The sequence below is a fragment of the Taudactylus pleione genome, unplaced genomic scaffold (assembly GCF_031769625.1).
Source record: "Taudactylus pleione unplaced genomic scaffold, aTauple2 ptg000216l, whole genome shotgun sequence".
In the NCBI taxonomy this organism is placed as follows: domain Eukaryota; kingdom Metazoa; phylum Chordata; class Amphibia; order Anura; family Myobatrachidae; genus Taudactylus; species Taudactylus pleione.
Window position 1 is genome coordinate 1,038,609 of NW_028284618.1, and position 27,271 is coordinate 1,065,879.

The following is a 27,271-nucleotide window of genomic DNA, read 5'->3' on the forward strand; positions in this document are numbered from 1 at the left end:
GGATGAACAAGCGTCCCAGGATTCAATTGAATACTCTAACTAGATCCCGGAATTTGGGTGGACTCGCTCTCCCTCATTTTAGATTATATTATCTTGCGTCTCAATTGGCGCATTTGAGAATATGGTTGCAGGGTGGCCCGGTGGGTGACTTGATATCTGTAATGGTCTCCCAGGCTTCGCCGGGACACTCCCCTCTACAGGCATTACTTGCAGAGGGATACGCTAAAAATGTTCCTCCTGTGTTTTATCAAGCTATTTACATCTGGAGGTTAATTTCAAAAATGGTCAAGTATGAAGGTATAGACCCAGACACTTCACTGTGGAACTCCAAATCATTAGATGAGTTGTCTTATTTACAAACAGATAGAGTTTGGGGTTCTAAAGGGTTGTTCTCTTTGGGACAATTGTATGATAATGGTATTCTTAAATCCTTTACTCAGTTAAGGGATGAATTTTGTTTACCTAGCTCCTATTTTTACCGATATCTTCAATTGCGACATGCGCTATCTGCCCAATTCTCTGACTCTTCGCCAAATATATTAGACTCTCCTATTAAAAAGTTATTGTTATCTACGGGGTCCCGTAAAATTATATCTAGTATATACTCTTATCTTATGTCCGCTCATCATTGTTCGGACCTTCCTGGTCTTCGGGAACGTTGGATCTCTGATGTGGGTCCTGTGAGTGATGAGTCCTGGAGCCTTGCCATGGGGTCTCCGAGATGCTCTACTGCATCAATTAGATTTCAACAGATACAGCTATTCATTCTGCATAGGACTTATCTCACACCCGTTAGGCTTATGAAGTTTGCTGGAAGGATAAATGATATCTGTCCTAAGTGTGCTATACTCAGTGGTACTTTCTGGCACTTGATTTGGGAGTGTTCCGTCATAAGTACATTCTGGAACAGAATTCTACAAACTATGGCCACTACTGGTGTCCCTATCTCTATACTAACACCTAGTGCATGTGTTCTAGGAATAATACCTTGTGATTTTTTGGATAAACATACTACCCAATACGTTATTAATCTGTGTACATTGGCAAAAGTTGTCATAGCTAGATCATGGTTGGCTTCTACGGGACCTGAATATGCGACATGGAAATCACTTGTTAATTCTACGGTGATGCATGAGAAATATATTTATATCTCACGAAAGTCTGAGTCTAAGTTTGAGAAGATATGGAATAGATGGCTTCAATCTAGTTTCTATGAGACACCCAGTGACTCATAATTGGCTCTAATGCTCTATTGGGAAGTTCTCTATTATGCGGTAATGTCAGTATCAATAATAACAACATTAACACTGTTTATTTTTTTTTAAGTGTGCTAAGTACATCACAGTTGTAAACTGTTATTAGTTAGTATGTATGTGTAAGAAAATTATATCTGTTTATATGCATATCTATACTCTGTTCCTTTTTTGTAATCACTCAAGTCAGTAGGATGAGATATCTACTCTAACTATTTGTATATGCCTGTTACTACTGATATTATTTGATATGTATGCATGTTATGTACATTTTAATATGTATGTAATTTTATGCTTGTATGGTATGTTTTTAAACTAAAATAAAAAATGTACTCAATTTAAAAAAAAAAAAAAAGAATTAATGGTGTCTTTAATGCTGAGAAATACAGGCAGGTACTTCTCCATCATGTAATATCATCACGGTGGCATCTGAATGGCTCCAAATGTATTCTGCAGCAGGACAACGACCCCGAACATACAGCCAATATCATTAAGAACTATCTTCAGCATAAAGAAGAACAAGGAGTCCTGGAATTGATGATATGGCCCCCACAGAGCCCTGATCTCAACATCATCGAGTCTGTCTGGGATTACATGAAGAGACAGAAGGATTTGAGCAAGCCTACATGCACAGAAGATCTGTGGTTAGTTCTCCAAGATGTTTGGAACAACCTCCCTGCCGAGTTCCTTCAAAAACTGTGTGCAAGTGTACCTAGAAGAATTGATGCTGTTTTGAAGGCAAAGGGTAGACACACCAAATTTAGATTTCTCTTCTGTTCATTCACTTAGTTTATTTTTATCAATTAACAAAATACAATTACCACTTCTATTTTTTAAAGCATTCTTACTTTGCAGCATTTTTTCCACACCTGCCTAAAACTTTTGCACAGTACTGTATATCCCAAAAAGAAGGCTATACATGGAGAGTCTACTCTGCAGTTCCCCCTAAACCGCAGTACGCGGCCATTTGGGGACAGCGAAGGGGCGGCGACGGCCAGCGTTATAGAAAATGGGGCCATACCGGCCCCGTTTTCTGGGCATACACGATTCCAGTAGCTGTACCCTTGGACACAACTTTACTGGCCCTGGAAGTGTGAAATACATGGCTATCCTGAGTAACCTGAGGATATATATACACTGAACGGCATATAATATCCTACAAGTTAGTTCAGAGTTTCATTTTAAGTGACTTCATCCAGCAATTTTTCATATTATAGGATTCTGTTAATACCAAGTATATAACAATTATTATATACCAGTAGAAATTGTCTGAGTGGACATATACAAAAAGAGGCAACACATTTTTGTGGTATAATCATATATTTTTATTAGTCATATTTTAGATTATTTTGGCTACTATAAACTCTCAGGTGAGAATATTATACATATGATTGTTTTTTTTATAGTTGTTGTCTGTTATAAACGTATTCACCGTATTTAATAAATGCTACGTATTAACATTTACAAAAATCTTTCTCAAGTGTGCCCCAGAAAGAGTTTCTCTGTCCCTTCTTTGTTTTCAGTGCTGATGTACTGACTCTAGGGAGCACCGCACCAACACTCATTTGTGGAAGGGGAAGCCGGCTTCACATTGCAGGTGCTCAACCCACTAGGTACTTCTGCTTCTATCCAGCCATTGGGCCTGATTGTGAGTCGGACGGATCTTTGTGCATAGAAGCAATTGACGAGTTGTTGCATAGAGATACAATTTTACACATTTGTGCGTATCTCTGTCCTATTCTGAGACAGACAGATCTTGGGTGAATCTTTCTTTCTGTGAAATTGGGCATCTCAGGGAGGGAACTGGGTGGTGGCAATGCAATCACATGAAACTGCCCTGACTTGTGGAAGCTTTGTGGGCGTGTAGCTAAAGCTCCATGTGTTTCTGAGTCGCACACACAGCGAGTCTGTTTCTAACGGATCTCTTGCACCTGGAATGGGGCTGATGTCAGTGCATACACTAGTGATGGTGGTAGAAACTGCTGGCGTACAACCAGTGGCCGTCTCAGCTTTCCTCTTGCGAATGCACAGATCCTCTCATTGGCTGAACAGAATCATGTAATGCGAGGAGGTGAGTGGTGACAGGGAGGTGTCATAGCGCTTGCACGGAAATGGTCCATCTTATGTTATGGGAGGGTCACGCGTCGGTGACAGTGGTTTAGTACACAGATGCTCGACCGCTCGCAGATGAAGAAACTGCACCTGCCATAGGACTGGTGCAAGTTTAGATGGCGCAACTGATGGTGCATCTAATGACGCACCAATTTGTATAACTGCGCATATGGGTGCTGACAGTGGGAGCCTCAGTCCTTGCACATTCGGACACTCACATCTTCAGATGTGTACAGTGAACTTATCAACTGAACTTGTTTCTCTAAACAGGCTGCTTGTCAGTGCATCTACAGCAGTGGAGTCAAACTCGGGCCCTCCAGCTGCTGTGAGACTACATATCCCAGCATGCCCTACCACAGTTTTAGCATGCCTTAATAGCAAAACTCTGGCAGTGCATGCTGGGATGTGTAGTTCCACTGCAGCTCAAGGGCCCGAGTTTGACACCACTGATCTACAGTATATTATTATTATTATATTTTCTTAAGAGACATGAGAATATTTTGCTACATGCAAATAAAATGGAGTTATTACTATCCATCCACAGTGACTGAAAGCCCATATAACATTGACAACAGCCAGATACTCGTACGTCTGGTCCAACACCTAATTGCTCCCTTCCTGTGGCACACCGCAGCAGTAACACACTAGATATACACTAATGATAACAAATGTTGTTTACAGAACATTTTCTCGAGGGAAGAAATGCATCTCTCTGGGTATCCTCCACTCACTGGTATTAGGCTCAGTGATTGACAAGAGAAACTGATGTGTAATTTGCTGGAGAAAGTGAGTAACATATGTTTAAAAAATAATTTAACCCCATCCACACACATGCCCTAACACAGCGTCCGCTGCCTTACACTAGCCTGTCCACGCTATGTGCTACCTCTTGGCCTTCTCATGTGAATTCTTCCATTGCTCATATTACCCAAATCAACTCCTCTCCATGTTGTCCCAGCTCCCTACCTCTCCCCCTGCATGTAGTCTCCACTCCCAGTCCCAGGTCTCTCCTTTCTCCCCATTGTCTTCGCCCTGCCTACTCAAACTGTATACCTAAACATTTAGGGGTATATGTACTATAGTGCAGGTTTTTAGAAGTGGAGATGTTGCTCATAGAAACCAATCAGATTCTAGCTATTATTTTCAAGAAGGTGGTAGATAAATGATAAGTAGAATCTGATTGGTTGCTATGGACAATGTATCCACTTCTAAAAACCTGCACTTTAGTAAATATACCCCTTAGCATCCAACAATTATATATTTATGGAAAAGGACACAAAAAATAATTGAAGGGAGAAACATGTTGTCTGGCAACCGAACAGATGGGACCCTGGTTATTGCCCGTTCTGCCATGCTCATACTGTATGCTGGCTCCCGTGCACATACCTGTACATATAATGTGCGTATTGCAGTGTTGATGCAACTTTGATTAGTGCGATATGACAGCCAAATTAGTTCATGCAATGCGGCTGACATTGGAGTTAGCATAGCTGGGTCTGTGACATGTGACAATGGGGATCTATGCAATGGAGTTTGTTAAATAAGGAATGATTATGGGGTAAAAGTAATAGCTTGACAGTTGCAGACACCAATGAGATTTTGGCGATTTAGCCACTCGAATTAAAGTAGCAATAATTTAGGGCAAAACCAACCTGATTTTTGCCTTTTAACTTATTGCCGTCTTAAATCTTGTGGCTAAATTGCCCAAAATCTTGTGGGTGCCAATAATATTACAAAAAATATGGGTAACATTATAAAGAAGGGGGCCAGTATAATATTTTTTTTTTTTTTTTAAAGTAGACCATTATAACTTTGTTAAAATTATAGGGGGCACACTATAATTATTAAATAGTTAAAGGTGGCCCATTATAACTATTTTTCAAATATATATGGCCTGTTATAATTGTTACACTTTTTACAATACCGGGGACACACTTTTTATATTAATACAGTATGTGAAGGGAAGAGTTTTTTTTTTTATCATTAGTCATGCTAGCTTCCCCTAAACCTTATGCAAATGAAGGGATTACAAACCACAGCAGTAAATCCAGCTGATTAGACGTAAAGAGCGCCAGTGTTGTCAACCGTTTTAAAACCACTTAGAAAAAAGAAAAAATTTTATATTTAGAAAATTTACCCAGGTGTCTCATTGTCACTGTAGATGATGCTGGATCACTAAAACATGTCAGGATGCAAAGCTACAGAGAACATGTCTTTATTAAAGGAATACAGGGCCTGATTTAGCAAGTATTGCTATTGTTCAACTGCGATAGTACGCTAAATCATTGCGATCGCTATGATGTCACGCCGCCGCGTTGCAGTCAAATGTAAAGGTAATGCCCGGCCCGGGCCACAGCTGAGCCCATGCCTGGCCAGGCCATCTACAAAGAAGCTGGGTCTGGGCAGCGGTGGCTATGGTTTCCGCCTGGACCTCGGCCCCTCAGGAGCCAGTACGGGTGTCCCCATAGTCCCCCCCTGTCGCCGAGCCTGCACATATCCAACGGCCAATAAATTATCTTTCATATCTATATAAAGGCACATACATACATACATACACTCTCAAAATAGTGTGAAAAACCCACATCCTTGCTGACTCACAATATAAATTATTTCTACTATGAAAAAAAATCCAATGAGCTTGTAATAGCAGATAACTAATACAAATAGGAAAAAAGGAGGGGCTGGGCTGCACATCCTACTCTTAAACATAATAATAGGTGCTACCATGCTGAGACCTGTAGTTCTACAGCAGAATAGAAGGGGGGAGATGCAGGTGCATACTATAAGCACTAAGAATTCTAGTGTTAACAATATTTCTAATAGACTCCAACAATTAACATGGTTTTTAAAGTAAGGTTTCTTAGTACATGTCTGGCCAAAGATGTTTGCCCACATGTGTTTTATCCTAAATGTACTGTATGTATGTATTTAAGGTACATTTGAAGGTGAGACCCAGTGGCGTAAGTTCATTCCAGACACCCGAAGACAAGTTATAATTTGGTGCCCCCCCCCCGTCACAGCCGCTGACACTGTAATGTAGCAATTTGCATGCAGACAGGCTATAGATAGACAAAGGCAGCAGCTGATGGTCTGACATGGAGCTCTCCACTAGAGTATGGTGGCTTCTCAGGTGCCGGGAAGGGGTGCCATGTATTGGGCGGCCGTGACGGTACACTCCGGGTATATAATTACAGCCCTAAGTGGGGTGAATATGATGTGGACAATGGAGGAGGCGCCCCTTCAGAGCTGGAGCCTGGCGGCAAGCGCCTCCATTGTCTCCCATAGTTCTGCTCCTGCAGTAGCGCACGCAGGGGGGGTTTCCGAGTACCTAGAAACCCCCCCTGATGGGCTGGTTTTTTTTTTTGAGATGGACACAGCTCTGTCTCCATCTCTACAGTGATGCTGCAGCCACTATCAGATCAGACAGAGAGCTCTGCTCAGATTAGAGCTCCCTTTAGTTTGAGGGGAACTGCGGGCACTCAGCAGCGGTGAATAGTCAACTGAACTGAGCTCTGCAGTGGCTTCAGAGGGAGCCCGCAGAGTGCAGATGATCCTGCCTGCGAGTACAAAGCAGGCAGGATTATCTGCAGGATGATGTTAGGATCAGCAGCTGCGGGCCCCCATCAGTGTCAGTCACTATGACTACTGACTAGCGGCAGCTGCGGAGTTTGGACCCTCCTTCTCATAGTAGAGAAAAGTAGAGCTTCTCTGCCCGACCTGTGCAATGTCCACATACTTAGCTTCTCACCCTGTGTCAGGTGTCTGCAAACTAGGAGAGTGGAAGTCTCCTCTCCCTGTCCCTCTTGCTCTGCCTGGTGTGTCCTCCCCAGCAAACAGTGTCATCTCCCTACCCCCTTCCAGTCCCCACCACGAGTCCACGCCTCTCCTGCTCTTCCTGGTATGTCCTCCCCGGCAAACAGTGTCATCTCTCTGCCCCCATCCAGTTCCCACCACGAGTCCACGCCTCTCCTGCTCTTCCTGGTATGTCCTCCCCGGCAAACAGTGCCATCTCTCTGCCCCCATCCAGTTCCCACCACGAGTCCCTGCCCCTTTCTGCTCTGCAAGGATTGTACTTCTCCCTTGCAGGCAGCTTCCGGTGTGTGAGGGAAGACAGACAGGCAGAGCTTACTACAGTGCTGCAATCACAGGTAAATTCCAACAGATGCTATGGGGGAGGTTAGGAGGTGTAAATTATCAGGGTGGGGGGAGGGGGTTATAATCCTATTATTTGGTAAGGGAGGTAGCTTGGGGGGGATGTAGTAATGTATTGTGTTTAATAAGCTAATATTTTTTGGGGGGGTTAGGTGGGTTGTAGTACTGCATCAGGGTTTGTGCAGTAATATTTTCTGTGGTGGGGTATATTTATATTACAGGTTGTATACTATGTGCTATTGGTATATATTGAATGTATATGGCAATTATATACTGTTTATATACACAGTATATGTGCATATGTATATATAAATATATATATACTGTGTGTGTATATATATATATATATATATATATATATTGTGTATATATAGCGGGGAGGGTAGTGCTGTCAGGTGGGAGCTAATCTGTATCTGGAAACCCCCCCTTACAAATCCTGCGTTTGCCCCTGCCCTGGTCAGACCCCTTCTCTTGGGCTAGCACCCCAGGTGATTTTAATTGGTATGGGTCCTTTGCATTGCAGTACACACATTTAATGGGCTCTATTAAAGGTAAGTCCAAGCTAAATTAGTTAATGTGTCAGTTTTAGGGATGTTAGGGACATACTTGTCTACTTTTGAAAAAGTATTTCAAGGAGATTGTGAAAGCAGCACCTATGAGCGCACGTTACAGTGAGCGTGTGCCGCTACATCTGAGAGATCTGCCATAAATTGTATTTACATCCAAATGTAAATGAGCACCAAAGCAGTTAGAAAGATCTACTTGTTGATTATTATTATTATTATTATTATTATTATTATTATCCTTTATTTTTGATGCAAACACACTGATACTTTTTCAGAAAATGTATGTAGCCATAGGGATCATACTAATGATCCAATTTGAATGTATAGATCTCTGTTTTTTTTTTATATAACAGCTTCATAAAGGGGGTAAGGTGCGAACAGGGAGATTGCTAGACTCTTCAGTTAAGAACGAAATATAGTTAATTTTGCAGATGCACAAATTAGCATATTTTCGCACGATAGAGGAGAACTAATACTGTTAGGTTCCCAGGGGCATTCAGCATTATTTATCAGTGTATTTCTGTACCCAGAAACGCTGTGTTACTGAGGCATCTATCGTATTAAATCCATCAGCATCTAATCATTTATATCAGCAATTGCTGTCCAAGAATCTATGTACACCAACACTTGCTAGAAGTGTATGTAATATGTGTCACACTGCTCTGTGTACTATAAACACAATTACTGCTGCTGGTTTGTATAGCAGCAAACACTGGCCCTCATTCAGAGCCGCTCGCAATTAGCGCTCGCTCGTTCAGAAAAAGGGGCTGGCTATTCAAATGAACCGTTCGCTCTTTGCGGTCTGTTGCCGCCTCCAAGTCTGAACGAGCGAGCAAAACATACGCTCGTTTATTTGATAAAAACGCCCCCTGGCCGCTCGCATCATACGTCATGTCCGCTATTTATTAGATTAATCGAGTACATCGACCAGCGTATGAACTGCTCGCTATTCTTGTGGCTGGTTTTTGCTACCACAATTTTGCGAGCAGTTCTGGCTATAAAATAACCCAGTGACGTGGTCAATGACGCTGCTGTATTAATTATGCACACCCATAAAACGCCCGATTTGACCTTTAAGCACGCCTGCGTTCGGATCTCCACTCCCCATTTTCAAGCACCTTCCCCTGTTACCACCCACATACGCCTCATTCTGTCACTCAAAATAGCAGGCATTCGCTATATTGCGAGCACATGAATTTCGGCCGCACTGACTGGTTCGCGCATGCGCATAACGATCCGTACGCATGCGCAGATGTGCGAACATCGCTCGGAACGAGCGTACTACCGCTAGCGAGTGGCTCTGAATGAGGGCCACTGTGTCTAATATGAACAACTAATTGAGGATCCAACTAGAAATCACATATACCAGAATCTAATTTGGTTGGTACATGCTATGGATATTTTCTAAGTGATTTGGATCTATAATATACTTATGGGATATAGAGCAATTCCCCATCACTGTTCATATTAGCACTGTATGTGGTATGTGTGTACAAGCTATCAAGTGAGAGATGATAGCTGATAATAAATATCCCGGTTATGGTTTTTGGTGTTGAGATTTACAATACAATTAATAAGGGCTATCCATATTTGGTGAGACTCTCAATAAATCCTTGATGTATATTATTTGCATATAGCAATTAGAAATTGGCAATATATGTCCCTGGCCTATAGACACCCAGGAATTATGAATAACTTGACGATGTTATGAGTTAACAAATGAGAATAGATCTGATATTGTGAATGACACTATAATAATTTTTATACAATATATGTTTTGTGTTTACTATAAAATATAAAATTAAAAATAATATTTCGCAAATTCATTTTAAGGAATCATTAAAGGTTATATTTTAGATTAGTCAGTGCTATTGTATTGTTGTTAGTGAATTTATAAGTATTATGAGATTCAACAGAACATTAATTTGTTTTGTGAGTGCCCCGATATAGGAATACTTTTTTCTTTTGTGTTTTCGAATGTTTATTTATATTCTTGGGTGCACCTCCCCATTGTCAGTGTTTTAATAATAATTTTGACGGTGTTTATGAGGGGAAAGGACAAATTTAAGCAATTATTGTTGTTCTGTTCCCTTTTTTTCTTGTAGACTCTTCAGGGAGTCAGATTTCTACTATTTCAGGGGGTCTCCCTGACAATCAGGGAGAGTCGGCAAGTATGGTTATGCCAAGTATCCACTACACAATAAATTGGAGGATTTGAATGATAAAGACATCATTATCGTTCATCGTTCGCAATTTCGTGCAGTGGATATGCCGTCAATGACCAGTTATGCTGGTCATTGACGGCATCTTTCATCGCCCGAACCTACTGTCTAACCTGGCGGTATCGTCAGGTTGTTCAAGTTCAGGGATGAGGGAGGGTGTCGGCACTGAACGACATATCGTTCAGTGTGGGCACAATATCCACTGCACAGTATAGTGAACGACTGAACGATAACGATATCATTATCGTTCAATCGTTCATTATATTTTGTAGTGGATATGCCCCTTTAGGGTCCCACCTTATAAGATTCACTGTGACGTAGTAGGTGGGCAAACATCTTTGGCCAAACATGTACTAAGAAACCTTACTTTAAAAACCATGTTAATTGTTGGAGTTTATTATAAATAATTTAATCATTAGAATTCTTAGTGCTTATAGTATGCACCTGCATATCTCCTCTCCTAATATATTGCACACTCACTCGCATACAGTATATAAGATTACAAAATAAATAGTGAATATGTTACTTTGATATAGAAACCTGATGCCATTAAAATGTATGTGAATAAAAATATACTTTATGATTCAGATGTTTTTGTGAGGAACAATCAGCCACCTGTCTAGGAAATTCGGGAACACAACATTTTGATTGTGGCTATTTTACAATTTGCTCAGGCATTGATAAATGACTTCTCAACGGCTAACAAATGTTACTGAGAAGGTGTAACATATAGATTCTGTTCTCTTTTACGATACAATGTGTAAGATCAATAAAGAGACATATAATACATTTCCTCTGTCTTATTATGCTGCAAATTGATGCAAGACAAAAAAATCTCCCAGTTCATTATCTTGATGCCCTCAGTATGTTCCAGTATAAATTGCAATTTTAGTCTTTTATTCCTTTGTCCTTCCGTGATCTACCTTATAAATTGGAGAGCTGATACAAGGAGGAATAGACGAGAGTCTTTGGATGGAGCTGTCTTCTGCAATTTGCTACACAGAATCGAGGAGTGCAAGTTCTTGAAATGATTACTGCTTAATATGTAAAAACTAGTTATTTAACAGTTATCGAAAGTTTGTGTTATAGGTCCTGATTCAAATGTGGACCCAATGATGATATTTACGCAGATAAAGCGATTGTTTGTCATTGCGCATACGTGGAAGCCGCACTGTGCACACGCAGCGATTATTTTACGATTACACTAACGTAGAGGAGTTATTTGCAAAGTGAGTGACAGGTAGTCAGCGTTTGGTGGAGGTAACGGAGGTGGTTAGGGAATCGCAGACACCTCGGACTGTTTAAACACTGTTCTCTAGGCGTGCATAAATTAGCAACTGCGTCCTTGCTCGCTTCAGGAGAGCCTTCTGTGTGTCTGGTGACCCGCTGTGCCTGCAACCGCTTGGACTTAAAAGGCTGATGGCAGCCTAATTCCGATGTTTCCAGTTTTGTGCATGTCGTCGGATGTACAATGCTTTCAGTGAGTGTCTCTAAGCACTGGATGGCGAATGGGTCATTAGTATATTTTCACAATACGATCTGTGAGATATTGCTGCTGCGATGACATTAGCGTCCACATCCATAATTTTTATTATTGAAGAAACTTAAAGGGAAATACATTACATAAATAAAAAGTGGTTAATTGAATATAGGTATGTAGATAGATTGCCGGCGGATGGGTTGCCGACCGCCGAAATACGACACCGGAATATCGCCGCCCCGGCAAAATGCCGACGCCGATATCCCGAAGGAGATCAGGATACCAGCGTCGGCATCCCAAACTTCAGAATCCCGAATGTCCGGATCGCAGGCATGGGAGGGAGGTTAGGTTTAGGAACCCCTGGGGGGGAGATTAGGGTTAGGCACCCCCCCTGGTGTGGGTTTGGGTTGGCTACACAGAGGGGGGGGTTAGCTTTAGGCACCCCCGGTGGGAAGGTTAGGGATAGGCACCCCCCAGGAGGGTTAGATTTAGGGTGCGGTAAGTAGGTTAGGTTTAGGCACCACTGGGGGGAGGTTAGGGTTAGGCACTAGGGGGGGATGTTAGGGTTAGGCACCAAAGAGGAGACGTTAGGGGGGGAGAGGGGTAGGAATAGTATACTTACCACCCCTGTCGAGATCTTCAGCCTTCAGCTGCTGGTATATCATACCCATTCCCTGAATATATATGTGGTCAGCTATCATTGCCTGTGTGCTCTGACTGTAATTAAAGCTAGCTGCTGATCAGTTACTCTGGGTTATGTCACCTTTGCACATATGTATTTAAAGAGAAAGAGAGATTACATAACTACAAGTAGGTAAGTAAGAAGAAAGCGTCATCCTCCGTCGTCCCTACATGCAGAGCCGACGGGGGATGTCGTTAGCTGTGTATGAACTTGCCGATGCCGGCTCCCCCGTGGGTCCCACCGCCGAAGATTTCGGGCTGGGTACACATTATCTAATAATCCTATCTTTCCGCCCTTCCTAAGGCACTGGCTCATCGAATGCTACTGCTTATAACTGACACTTGTTTATAACTTAATACCTCACTTGATTGTTACTTTTGCACTGTCTGCTTGAACCTTTATATAGTATATTGATTGTGTGCATTATAGTCATTTTCCCTGTATAGCACTACGGATGCTAGATGGCACAATATAAATAAAAGATAATAAAAATATGCCATAAGGTGCATTCTGAAGATGCATGTAGAGCAGTGGTTCTCAAACTCTGTCCTTGGGACCCCACACAGGTCACGTCTTCCAGGTCACCCAGCAGGTGCACAGGTGTATTCATTACTCACTGACACATTTTAAAAGATCCACAAGTGGAGCTAATTATTTCAGTGGTGATTCTTTGAGGAGACCTGGAAAACATGAACTATTTGGGGTCCTGAAGACCAAGTTTGAGAATTTATAATTAGGTTACCGGTAATTAAATTTATTTTTTACCAAGTTACCATATTTTTTTCTACCGCTGCATTGATTTTATTTTTTATTATAAAGATATGTATGATGTTTATTAAAAGTTCATGAAAAAAATAACTCAGTGACCAAGGGTCTTGTGTCTTGTTCATAGGCGTATGCAGAAGCCGGCACAGGGAGTGCCACAACAGGACCTCCTCGCTCCCACCTGATCACGGACTACCCCCTCTCACCCTCTGGGACACACAGTACTTACCACCCAGGTCACACAAGTGATAATCTATGTCCCGGAGGGTGGAAGAGTGGTTCATGGCCCGGTGAGCGGTCCCTCCGTGCCGCTTCTGCTCAAGCATATGGTTTTGTTGAAGTCTCATTTTTGTGAAACTTTTTTCTTATGCAATTTAGGCAAAGGTCTTAGGGATCCTTGCCCTTTATGCTGGGACCATTGGGGTGCAAAGGTTCCCAATCCATTTAATTACCAACCAGAACTTTCTCAACATGTGCTGTTAGCCTCTGGGAGGGTAGGCAATTTTGATTTTGATGGTCACTCTCCCAACAGAGAGGCACCTGTGCAGAGCCGGCTCCAGGGGTCAGAGCACCCTATGCCGGCTCTTAATAGGGCGCCCTTACATCGCGCGGGTCGAATATGGGGTGTGGCTTAATTACCATAGGCTACACCCCCTATGTGACATTATTTGGATGCGTGCCATACGGAACGTCAGGCTGGGGGGAGCCTCACTAGTTGGGCTTCCCCCAGCCCTCTCCCGCCACTGAATGGATGCCGTGCGCATGCGCAGCATCCATTCAGACTCCAGGGTCAGGCACAGCCGCACAGCTGGGGCGGTGGGAGTCCCCAACCTCCCGATTTGACCACCTGCGGGCCACTTCGCTGAAATCGGGATGTTGGGGAAGGGTGCGCCCTCTATGGGTGGTGGCTCTGTGCGACCCCTAGAGCTGACCCTGCACCTGTGGATGACTTTATATATAACAAGGGAGCCCTGCAGCCAGTGGTTGTTTTCCGCAAGGGACAGCACATTTAGCTAAATTAAAGTTAATGTCAGAAAAGAGAATTATAGATTAAAAAAAAAATATTGGCACAAAAAAAGGTAAAACTTTCAGTAGATGAGCGTAAAAAAATAAATTTCTTACATATACTGTAGCAAGTGGTGATAAGCATGTAACACAATATCAATAGTTCTACAGAGTGAATCAAAAAAATATATTAGATTAACCACACCCAAGTGTTCATACAAAACAGCGCTACATTGTACATGGTCTCCCATTTATAGGGGAAACCAGCTTAGACTGTCTAACTCTGGGGGTGGTTCAATATTTAGGGTAGGGGCTTACCGGCCTTTTTTATTGTTACTGTATGTCGCAATGCAGAATCTATGGCTTGAGCAGAGGTAACTGTCAATCACCTGCAGTTTACTGCTATTCCCTCATGTGTGTTTTTTTTCTGTAAGTTACTGACAATTACCTCCAACTCAAACCACAGAGGCTGCTGATTCACTCATTTAGGGGTCTATCCATTATCACTTAATTTCTACAAAAGCAGTGTAAAGCAGAAGATATCACACGTATCGCTGTCCCCATACACTAGTATGGGGACAGAAATTCATCAAGCTTCGAAAATACAATATTTTCGGAGTTTGACTGCGGGAGCATTCGCCATCTTTAGATGGCATTTGCTCCCACACTCTGGACCTCATTCAGACCCGGTCGCAAGCACTGAGCGCTCGCAACCGGGTCGATGTTTAGGCCCTGCGCTTGTGCAGCGGCCGCACTGCGCGTGCGCAAGCCCCGGAGCGAGAGAGAAATTCTCTCATCCTGGAGCTGACTACAAAAGGGGCGGCTTAAGGAACGCCTGCCGTTTTGTGGGCGGCCGCACTGACATCAACAGCGATGTCAGTGGGCAGCTTCCTGCTCGATCAGAGCAGGAAGCTCCCTGGGGCTTGCGGTTGCCGAAACCCAACCTTAGGGTCTCATCGCAAGCCCCGATGGTCGCGATGGTCTTGACCATCGCGACCATCAACCTGGTCGATCGCTAAAGCTGTGGGTGGTAACCCACAGCTTAGCTAGCGACCAAGAGGCCGCACTTGAAAAGACAAGCGGCCGCCCTCATTCAGAGCGAGCGCTCGCTTCTTGCGACCACCTCTGAATGAGGGCCTCTGTGCTCACCCCATTCCTTCCCTATGGGAAGAAGTCCCGGGTTGCAAAGAGGGTTCCTTTCGGATCCCTCCGCCACTGTCCTGCTCCTTCCGCCAGACACCGAGGCTTTATGTGAGTCGACTCAGCAATGATAAGTTTCACTACTCCGAAAGAAGCAGTGAAGCTGCTTCGGGGAGATAGCCGATTTTCAGATCAGCTGTCTCCGCGCCGGAGTAATGATGAATTGCTCAGGCGCTTGCTGCGAGTTAGTATGTTAGATATAGGGGTCAGCTCAGACCCCGATAATTAACATAATGAATAGACCCCTTAAAATGAAGTATTTAAATAATTAATTATGGTTAGCATGTCGTTCGGTGTAAACTGCGGTTTACACAGTGACCTCTCTTATTTGCAAATATTCATGCTGTTAGCCACAATACTTGACATAAAACTTATCACAGGTATGATAAACTTTCCGAGTGTAGAAATCATACTATATTAAGGAAGCATTATTCCTCAGCATTGCTACATCCGTATCTTAGTACTTTTATCAATTCCATCTTAATCATTTCCCTACACTGCTTTCCCGATGATACTGCGGCTGGTGTTTTAGGAGTTTATAACAAGCAATGAAACTTTTCCTTCTGTCTAATGCAGGTGCGGAGGCAATTTCAGATCTTGAATAACTCTAAAGGAAGCTATTAATTTAATTTCAATATTTTCAATGTGATACTGCCAAGCAATGTCATTCCATTTGCAGCCATTCAGTAATGACCCTTTTGTCATCATCATTAATATACATAAAGTGAATCGCATTGGATCTTGGCTCATTCACACAAACTCTTTGAATAAGATTATAAAAAGCTAGCAGGCAAATTAGTGTAAGTATGTTCCTCTATCGGGTCCCTTCTCTTGCCTTGTACAGCAGATCAGCTATCTTGGGAAGGTAACGGCTAGAGATGATATCCTTCCATATATAAAGTGTAGGAATACATTGACTTCCGTCTAAGTTCATTTATTTACACCCTTTAAAGAAATAACAATAAGAACATACTTAGCAGGTGCTTCAGTGATCATATTAAATCTGCAGATAGAAGAGAGAAAGCTGTAGGAAATGAGAGCTTTCCAAATGGCTGTAATGAAGTTAGAAGAAATCATTTATGAAGCACATCTAATTCACACAAGAAAACACCTTGGCTTTGCACCACTGTCCTCAATTGTCCGCCCAGGACACACCACCAAGGTGCATGCCTTCTCCGCACAATCGGCAAACAGCATCTCTATGGGGAGGACAGGAGAAGCAGCTTTAGGAGGTGTAATGTGTAGACATCACATCAATAGTGCAACCTCCTATCATACCTCTTACCTTTATAAAAGAAAAAGGTAGCGCTGATAGACAAATAATCTGTAACAGTGTAGTTAAAAAGGACAAGCTGCTTATACTGACAGAATGGTATCAATAATCTCCCCAATGTATCACTTCTGAGGTATATCTTTCCAGATGGTATATGGAAACAAATTCCAGTTAATATGGGATCTCACCTAATAGGAAATGTTTGAAATGTCAAATCCAATATATAGAATTATGCTTTGAGAATAAAGTCTCTATAACAAACTGTATGCACAGCACAGTGGAGCTAATGGGAATTGGTATGAAATACCGTCGGCCACATGGCCATTCGATTCCCGGCAACGCCTGTCCGACAACAGCAGAGTTCCCGGCAACGGAAGCCCGACAGTGCTGGAAATCCCGATCGTGGATAGGTAAATACTAACTAACCTAACCCCCTAACCCTCCTTAGGGGTGCCTAACCCTAACCTCCCCCCCCAAGTGCCTAACCCTAATCCCCCCTCTAAGTGCCTAACCCTAACCCCCCCCTTCGCCACTGCCTAAACCTAAGTCCCCCGGGGGGGTGCCTAACCCTAACCTCCCCCCGGGGGTGCCTAACCCTAACCTCCCCCTGGCCTAACCCTAACCCTCCCGGGGGGGTGCCTAACCCTAAGTCCCCCCCGGGTGCCCTAAACCTAAACCTCCCCCCCGCGGCTGCCCGCTCACAGCGCCCGGCATCCCTTCAATCGGGATGACGGGCGTCGGTCTCCCGGCGTCTGGGAAATGTCAGGCGTCTGCTGACGCCCGGCATTTCATCCCTCGCCGGGATATGACGGTCGGGAAGCCTCCCAATTGTATATCAGCTAATGTAGATGCTGCCGGAGTATAAAGATAATTGAGGATGCTGTGGAATAATACCCGTCTGGTCCTGTGGCTCACCTCAGCCTTGGGCGGCTTCTTGTTACACAGTCTCCGTTTGAAGCTCCTGGATGAAGTCGGCTGACACCCTGCGTCTGTGTCCGTGCCTGGATGGCCATCAGCCGCTGTTGGTTTGTATCCAAATAGGTGTGACGTGAGAAGCTCCCAGGGATATGGATGGTTTCCAGAACAAAAGGAGGAGATCACTTCAGTGTAAGTCTGTCCCAAAGTAGCAGCATAAAAACAGATAGCCCATAGGCCTATATAAACCTGTTCTGGTATTACAGACTATTTATGCCCTCCTTCTGAAGAAACTGGGAGTCCAGTCCTGGAGAAACGCGTTCAGTCTTATGGGCTATCTGTTTTTATGCTGCTACTTTGGACAGTAGCCCTATAAATTATATTACTTACTTTAATATTGCATGGGTATCAATGACAACAATAATATGAAATAAACTCACACGGCAAGGCTTTTTCTCTCATTTTAATATCACATCTTTTTTACAAATAGTTTCACAATTTTCTCTTTTTTATTTTATTTCGCTGAAAACAATTCCGTTTGGACTTTTTTAATGTATATCCAATAAAGATGTTATATTTTATATAAGTTTCCAAAAGTGCGCCACATAGGAGGACAACCCTTTGCTTTCTCTCTTTTTGTGATATTCTTATTGTAAGGACAAAGAATCATTACCTTTTCTGCCCGGTTACATCCTTATGGCGATAATTTCATGTTCCTCAATGGGTTGGGTATGAATAGCCAGAGGCTGATTTGCCGCCGGTTCAAATCCCATATCCCCCTCAAACAATTGATGCACAGTAAACTTAACACAAGTAAAAGCTCTGTGACAGGACACAGCTCTCTAATGTCACAGCGCAAACACAGTCACCTTCATAGGTGCTGACAGCGAATATAAACCACTCAGCGTAACATTTTTAAGGCCAAGCTTATTAGTTAGGTATACATGTCTTGTAAGAGTAAACAGAACCAGATATGTTTCAGCATTGCATTTGTTATAGAAGATACTTAAAAGGTGGCACTACACTTAGGCCCCCATTAAGTAACAAGTTTTATCACCAAACGAGTGATAATGGTGTTCCAGCCAATCAGCTCCCAACTGTCATATTTCTAACAGTTGACAGTTGGGAGCTGATTGGTTGGAGCACCATTTATTATACACTGTGAAATTTATCACTCGTTCTGGTGATAAAACTCGTTACTAAATGAAGCCCTTAGAGTTATTGTAACTTTTTTCCTACCTTTTGCAGAAAAATACACTTACAGTATATTAGTTCTTTCTAACTTATTTACATACACTCTCTAGTATGTGCAGGAGACACACAAATTTAAGGGAGTCCTCCCGAACTACTGGGAAAGTAGACCACCCATCCAGTTCATGCTGATTCTTCTTATGAAATGGGCTGGACCTTAATGACACAGACTGGACCTCGATTTCCTGCCTTCACTGTGCGAGGACCTCACTCAGTATGGGCAGAGCCAGATGACCTTCCTTGGAGTGCAGCTTTGCATGACAGTAATCAGGGTTGGATTAAGGTCTGTGGGGGCCCCTGGGCAACAAACTTGTGGGGGCCCCTATATACCACCGTTTCTCATCACCCTAGGATTTTTTTTCTTTCTATTCACCTTAATGCCCCTTTAGCAATGCCCACTGTAGAAGTGCCCCTTATGCAATGTCCCCAGTAATGGTCCCCCCTATGCAGTGCTCCTTATGCATTGCCCCCTACAGTAGTCCCCCCTATGCAGTGCCCCTTGTAGTAGTCCTCCCTATGCAGTGCCCACTAGCACAGGCGTAGACAGCGCACCACTGCTAGTGGGGGCCCCTCCATGTGTGGGGGCTCAGTGACAACCGCCCCTGTCGCCCCCCCCCCCCCCCTTAATCCGGCCCTGACAGTAATCTATTAGAAAGGGTGTTGGAAAACATTGTGGGGCAGATGTAGTAAGCTCTGGAAAGTGATAAATTGGTGAGTAATAAACTACCAACCAATCAGTTCCTGTCATTTTTCAAACACTGCCTGTAACATGACAGATCGGAGCTGAGTGGCGGGTAGTTTATCACTTTCTAATTTATCACTTCCAGAGCTTAATACATCTCACCCACAGTGACCTAGGAATCATTGATCCTTATGCACACAGTAACTTAGGGATCATTGAGTGACCTATTCATACTATAGACATGGGCATTAGACATTGAGTGGTCCTGGGGTGTATGGCCACAACCCATTGTGAAGCATCACACCTGTCCCTTCTCGCCCAACCCTCTTTTGGTTCCCCTTTCTACAGCAAACTCACTAAGGATGATGATGATGACAGAAATGCCTTGTTAGCATTCCTGATGTTTATTGTGTGCAATAATATGAATGTGGTAATCACAATGACTGTGGGATTCAAGGGAAGATTTATCAAATAATCTAAAGAAATCAATTGGAGGAGCTGGCAATCAGATGCTACTGTAGCTATCCATATAATTATACTCACCTCTACAAAGTCACTGGGAAAATGGAGTGGCGGACATTTTCCCGGAGACTTGTGCATGCCCTGGCAGAATGTCAAAGTATACTGCACCACAGAGAGGAGGGGGCCTGCACGGAGCCTGCACACAGGCCCCCTCCTCACTTAATCCACCCCTGCTTGTATGAACAAGCCCTTATAGAGAAAATGGTCATCTTATGTTTTTTTTTTTTCAAGATAAGGAAACAGAAAACACAATCAAATGAATGCAGACTATCTCATTGTGAATTGGAGGATAGGCATCTCCTTAAATTACATTATTTCTATATTTCCTGTAAAGTGATCCCATAGATACACATTATAACAGTGTGTTTCATACAGTACTTTCAGACTTATTCAATCTTTTTTTTACTGCTAGTTGTCATATCCGCAGAGGATTAGATTACCTGCATTTAGAAGTGACAAGCAACCAGGTTCTATGACTGGGAGGGGGGTCAGAGCCCAGTTTACATGCATAATGTTTTGGAAACTGTATAAGATCTGTAGGCTGATTTACTCAGTGATTACAGAGCCAGTTTGACAGACTGAAGTTCATGACTTAAGGCCAGCGCAGATTTCCTAGCACTGGCTGTCAGGCTTGCTGATATCTTATTCACCCACACACTGACATCTATGCATGATAACAGAATAGAGTAACAGAGACAAGAATCTAAACGCTTTTATACGTTGATTAAAAATGCATATGTAGCAGAAATCTTGACGACCATAAATACATGTTACTGTATAAATGCGTGAAAGGTTTAAAGTACAAATTCCCAGCAATATATGTAATGGCATTAGCCAAATTTTAAAAGGATGCATTTTCAACAACCTACATTTACATTGGATTGCATTGTCAGATGTGTAACAGACATAATGGAAAAATCACAAGACGCATGTAGCTGTGCGCCAGCAATGGTTATGTCAGCTTTAGGTCCGGCTTTTATCAGATACACTTGCATTCACATTTTTTTTAACGTTGGCTTTGATAGAAAAATATTAATTTACTATTTGTTTAGATTATAATGGAAAATAACTTTCATATCCAGGTATAACTCTCGTGTTGGTGTACAAATAGAAAATAAATAAATTTGCTAATATACACCCACATAATTAATAATATCATATATGTACATAACTACTTAAATCAGTTATAGAGGTGAATCGGCCAATCAGAGGCAATAGTGTCTTCAGCCTACGGTATACATTAGGGTAAGTGTCAATAATATCGGTTAGTATTAATGCAATATTTTCCTGTAAGCCTATAACTGACAAATAGCAAAGTATATACAGTAGGATATAGGTTGTAATACAATGCTCCTCTTTGTACAACATAATGCATACCTGCAACTTTCTGGCTGCCCCCACCAGGAGGGGGCAGCCAAGTCGGCACAGTGAGGGGTGTTGCTCGGCATATTTGGGCGGTGCATGGGGCATGACTGACTGTACCACCTACATTACTCAGGATGTGGGAAGCACCGGGCGGACATGGTAGTGGATCAGGGGGGAGATGGACTGAGTTTTGGAGAGTGATAAAGTGGAGAGTGATAACGTACCAACCAATTAACTCCTAACTAATTTTTCAAACCCAGCCTGTAACATGACAGTTAGGAGCTGATTGATAGGTACTTTATCTCTCTCCACTTTACCACTCTCATAGGCTTAGTGCATCTGCCCTGAGACTTGAATGCTTCTGGGTGGCCGGGAGCAGCACCGAGATTCGAGAGCCTCCTGGCCATTCTGGGAAAGTGGGCAAGTTTGACATAAAGTACTAGGGGTGGATTGGCCGTAGGTCACACCAGGAGTTTTTCTGGTAGGTCAGTAGCTTCCAAGATATTATAGAGACACTTGAGGCATGCTCTGAAACTTTAGGGGGGTCTATTTACTAAGCAGTGTTAGAAGACAGAGTGAAAAGTGATAAGAAAGTGATAAGGTGCCAGCCAATCAGCTCCCAAATGTCATTTTTCAAACACAGCCTGTGAGATGACAGAAGGGAGCAGATTGGCTGGCACCTTATCACAGACTTATCACTTTTCGCTCTGTCTCCTAACACTGCTTAGTAAATAGACCCCTATGTCTCTAATAAAAAGACAAAATAATAAATCTACCAGATTCTGAAAAGGGTAGAACACATATATTGCAAGACATTTTTTTCTTACAGTGTTGTGCTTTATAGAAGATTATGTATGTCGAATTTTCTCACACACAATGGATGCCGTGTTCGCTCCCTAGGATATATCCAGAAAGCACAGGCAAAGAAAATATAATCATTGATAGAAAACTGTGAGAAATGAATTTTCTGCTTAAAAGCCTCCAATCATTTCACTATTATGAAGCATGTGAATTATTCTACCCAGGTTTAAACTCCGAACTTCTCCTGGGAATGGATTTCTAAAAGTATGCTACTTTTTGTTCTCAACAGTAAGAAGCACCATGGGTATATTATTTTATTCAGGACCTGGAGCAGATCCATACACAATTTCTCAAGAAGACAAGTGGAGATGTACTTACCTCCAGTTGCCACCGTAATTTCACGTAGGAAATGGCCGTAAAATGGAAAATCAAAGGATAGGTTCACTCTCTGCAAGGGACAATCACAGGACACAAAGTCATTTTTGTATACAGAGGAAAATGCTAAATTAAAGTTTTATGTCAGAGTCTGTTTTATTCATTACATATCCTGCTTTTTCCTCAGTATACTACTTCAGTTTAGCTCCTAATAACATCCATTTTGAAGGGGTTGTCATGGAAACAAAGCAGCCGATGTAATTGAAAGTGAATTTCGGCAACAGGAAATGCTTAGCATACTGTGAACATATTTCCTTCCCTTCGTCAAAATAGTTTAACCTTTATGTCTGAGGAAAGCAAATTCAGTCATGTTGCATATTGCCTTCTGTAAAGTGTTGCCTTTAGAAGCATCACAGAAATGGAAAGCGAAAGGCTCTGCATGTGTCTATGTAGTATTGGTTAGATAGGAAAAGTAGGACATGCAGTAATAGCTAATGGAGGACATGCTACACATTATAGGAGACACATGATTTACAGTCTTGAAGTGTTAAGTATCCTTCAACATTACGCGGAATATATAGTCTGCGCCATACTTGAAGCATACCTCCCAACATGACCCTCTCCAGTAGGGACACAATGCTCTGGTCCTGGTCTTCCCTGGTAATTTATGATTGGTGAAGGCTCCAGAGGTGGGGATGCAGCACAGTCCAAAATTCAAATAGGGGAGTCACACCAACTGCCAGTGAGTCCCAGCCAGTGATGTTTGGCATGGTGTGAAATGACAGTTGGTCTGGCTCCCCTATTTGACTTTTGAACTGCGCTGCAGCTCCACCTCTTACCAGGGAAGTCCAGGACCAGAGCATTGTGACCCTCCTGGAGAGGGTCATGTTGGGAGGTATGTACTTGCCTACTTTTGAAAAAGCATTTCAGGTAGATTGTGAGAACAACACCTATGAGCGCGGCGGTAAAGTGGGCGTGTACCGTTCCATCTGAGGGGCGTGTCATAACACTGATTTATATCCAAATGTAAACGAGACCCAAAGCAGTTAGTAAGATCTACTTGGTGATGAAAACACATTGATACTTTTCAGAAAATACATGTAGCCATAGGGATCATTGTGCCTTATAACCCATGCAGGGAAATGATACTAATGATCCCATTTGAATGTATATATCTCTGTTTTATTTTTAAATATATCAGCTCCATAATGGGGGTAATGTACAATCAGGGAGATTGCTGGACCCCTCAGAGAGTCAGGGAGATAGCTGCTACTTCAGGGAGTCTCCCTGACAATGAGGGAGAGTTGGCAAGTATGCTATGAGCACTGCGGTAAAGTGGGCGTGTACTGCTACATCTGAGGGGTGTGTCATAAAATCGACTTATATTCAAATGTAAATGAGCCCCAGAGCTGTTAGTAAGATCTATTTGTTAATGAAAACACACTGATACTTTCAAAAACTGCATGTAACCATAGGGATCATTGTGCCTTACATCCAATGCAGGGAAATTATATTAACGATGCCATTTAAATGTATATATATCTGTGTTTTTATATATATATATATATATATATATAATTATATATATATATATATATATTGCTAGACTCTTCAGGGAACCAGGGAGATAGCTACTATTTCAGGGAGTCTCCCTGACAATCAGGCAAAGTTGGCAAGTATGGTCTGCGCATGGCATTTTTTAAATAGAAATCTGACAAGATAGAGGGATGGAGTCAAGCAGGGACGGATTGGGCCCCTAGGAGGCTGGGCCAGTTCTGGCTGGGCCGGTCCCCTTGGTGGCCGGCGGCCGCCCAGCCCACCCTTCAATGACTGACCCCCGTCCCACTGCTGCGATCCTCCGATTGGGCAGCTGCAGAGAGCAGCAGCTTAGTGGCGGTGACCCCTGGGCCTGCCCTTCAATAGTCTAACCTCCCCCTCGCCCAGGCCTCTGTTGCCGCGATCGGAGATGAGCTCCGATCGGGCAGCTCAGCTGCACAAAACTTAATGACGTTAAAAAAAAATAAAAAAATGGCTGACGGGGGAGCTGCTGCGCATGCCCAGCCCCAGCAGTTCCTCCCATAAACCTTTGCGGAGCCCGAAGGCGTCAGTCAACACTGACGGCCCCACCCCCATCCCCTCCTCGGCCCTACCTCCAGCCTCCTACACAGACAGCAGAAGCAAACCACAAGTTCTTGGGCTCCACTACGTGTCCCCTCCTTTCCTCAACCTCTGTCGCCGGCCGCCAGCTCCACCACGCAGGTAATGGAAGCTATACATGTTTTACTAAAGCCTGCAAAGTAGGTTGCATTTCAGCTGTTTACAAAATGATCCATGTTTCCCACTAGGACTCCCATCCTGCCCTATGACTCCCATCCTGCCCCTGCTTTCCACTATGACTCCTATTCTGCCTCCTGTTCTGAACTACTACTACTCCCAGCCTGCCCCACACTATTATTACTCCAGGCCTGCACCTGCTCTGCCATTACTACTACTCCCATCCTGCCCTCAGATCCACACTACTACTACTACTCCCATTCAACCCCTGCTTCCCACTACTACTATTCTCATCCTGCCCCATGTGTCCCACTACTATTACTACTCCCATCCTGCTTCCCACTACTGCTACTCCCATGCCGACCCCAGCGGTGGTGGAGTTTATGAAGTTTGTGCTCCAGGTGCTAGTTCTGGTGGGGGCGTACAATGCGCACCCTATTATTTTTTTTATTGTGGAGGACAAGGTGTTTTAAATTTTTTATTGCAGTGTCCAATTTGTTTTTTTCCTGTAGAGGACCAATGTGTTTTTTTTTCTTGTGGGGTCCAATGTGTTTGTTTTTTTCTGTGGGGGCAGTGTGTTTTATTTTTTTCTTGTTGAAGCTAATGTGTTTTTATTCTTTACTGTGGAGGCCAATGTATTTTTTTTCTGTCGGGTGTCATTGGGCTCGATTCAATTCAACACGAATTGAATAGCGGAGGGAGGGAGCTCCTGTAGCTATTCAATTCTGCACGCTGTTAGGTCGGGGAATGCCCGTTCTCCCGCACCTCGTGTCTTAAACAGGGTGTTTAGTCGTGAGAACGAGCATTCTCCGATTAAACTTCCCGGCGCGATGCTGTTTCCACCTCACTAAGGGCAGAAAACAGCATCGCGCCTGTACTTTCGTCGGATTTCTGCTCACACCCCAGGAGGGATGCAAGAAGAAATCCTTAGTCGGGGTTAACAGCGTGCTGAATTGATTAGCTCCTGGAGCTTCTTCCTGGTGCTATTCGATTTGCGTTGAATTGAATCGAGCCCAATGTGTCTTCTTTTTTGTGGTGGACAATGTGTTTTTATTATTTTCCTGTGGGGACCAATGTTTTTTTATTTTTCCCTGTGGAGGATAATGTGTTTTTTTTTCTGTGTGGGCCAAAGTGTTTTTATTTTTGTGTGTGAGTGGCAGTGCAGATTCAGTCGCAATGTGTTGGGTTTTCCTAGGTGGTTACAGGGGGTTGGCTATAGAGACGCTGAATTGCTCAAATTGGAGGCCATACTTAGATGGATGATCTGCGCCTAGCATAGGGCTGTTGAAGTTTCCAATGGTGTAACCGATGGTGGTGTCTAAAGTCTTAGAGGTCTATTCACTAATTCTTGGAGAGAGATAAATGGAGAAAGATAAGTCTCAGCCAATCAGCTCCTAACTGTCATTTTTAAAACACAGCCTGTAAACTGACAGTTAGGAGCTGATTGGCTGGGACTTATCTTTCTCCATTTTATCTCTCTCCATGGATTAGTGAATAGACTCCTTAGACACTGAAAGCGGGCGTCTCAGCCCTTGCATATTTGGACTGTACACCAGGGAATGACATTGTAGCGGTATAAGCTTAAAGTCACAGACGCAAACACACAAGGACGGCTGCAACTATGTCCAACTCAAAATCAGGTTCTATGAGAAGGAATCACACCCCCTCGACAGACCCCACCCCCATTAGGGCTGCTTCCATAAATTCCCGGGCTGGTTTTCCATCCCAATCCGCCCCTGGAGTCAAGATAGTATGACTATGCCAGGAACCATGTTGAGAGAGTCACCCAGTGCCGTAACTAGAGGTGTGCAAGCAGTGCCACTATAAAGAGCCCTGTGAGCGGTACAGCCGTTCACCTATGGCCCCTGCACCTGGCTAGCAGGGTGTCTGGAACAGCACCCTGCACTCAGAATCACTGCTGCAGTGCCGCCAAAAGCATCCTTAGGATATTCCAGATGTTCGCACTGCAGCTCTTACAGTGCTGTAATTGCCGGCACTGCCGGCCCCACCCCCTCCTCATGATGTAATGTGCTTAGGAGGCGTATCTGGCACAGGGCACAGAAAAGCCCTGTTACGTGCTGGGCACACCCCAGGCTGGAAACTAAGTTGACCATATAGTTACCCCACCCCCTCCCATATAGTTACCCCACCCCCTCCTCATGATGTAATGTGCTTAGGAGGCGTATCCGGCACAGGGCGCAGAAAAGCCCTGTTACGTGCTGGGCACACCCCAGGCTGGAAACTAAGTTGACCATATAGTTACTTTGTAGTCTATTCCAATGTACTTAAAAAGGCAGAAGATGCCTCTTAAGAGTTCCGGGGGGGTGGCTCTTTGCTGCCATTTTTTCCCGGGGCTCATGGTTAGTATGTTAGCCC

The 27,271-nt window shown here is 43.4% G+C and overlaps 1 protein-coding gene across 1 annotated transcript in view; it reads right to left on the reverse strand.

The window, feature by feature from the left end:
* Positions 1-27,271, reverse strand: part of PLXDC2 (plexin domain containing 2) — a 664,573-nt gene that overhangs the window by 265,062 nt on the left and 372,240 nt on the right. The window contains exon 4 of the mRNA XM_088478640.1: positions 22,625-22,694. Coding sequence (XP_088334766.1) covers positions 22,625-22,694 — 70 coding nt within the window. The remainder of the gene's footprint in view (positions 1-22,624; positions 22,695-27,271) is intronic.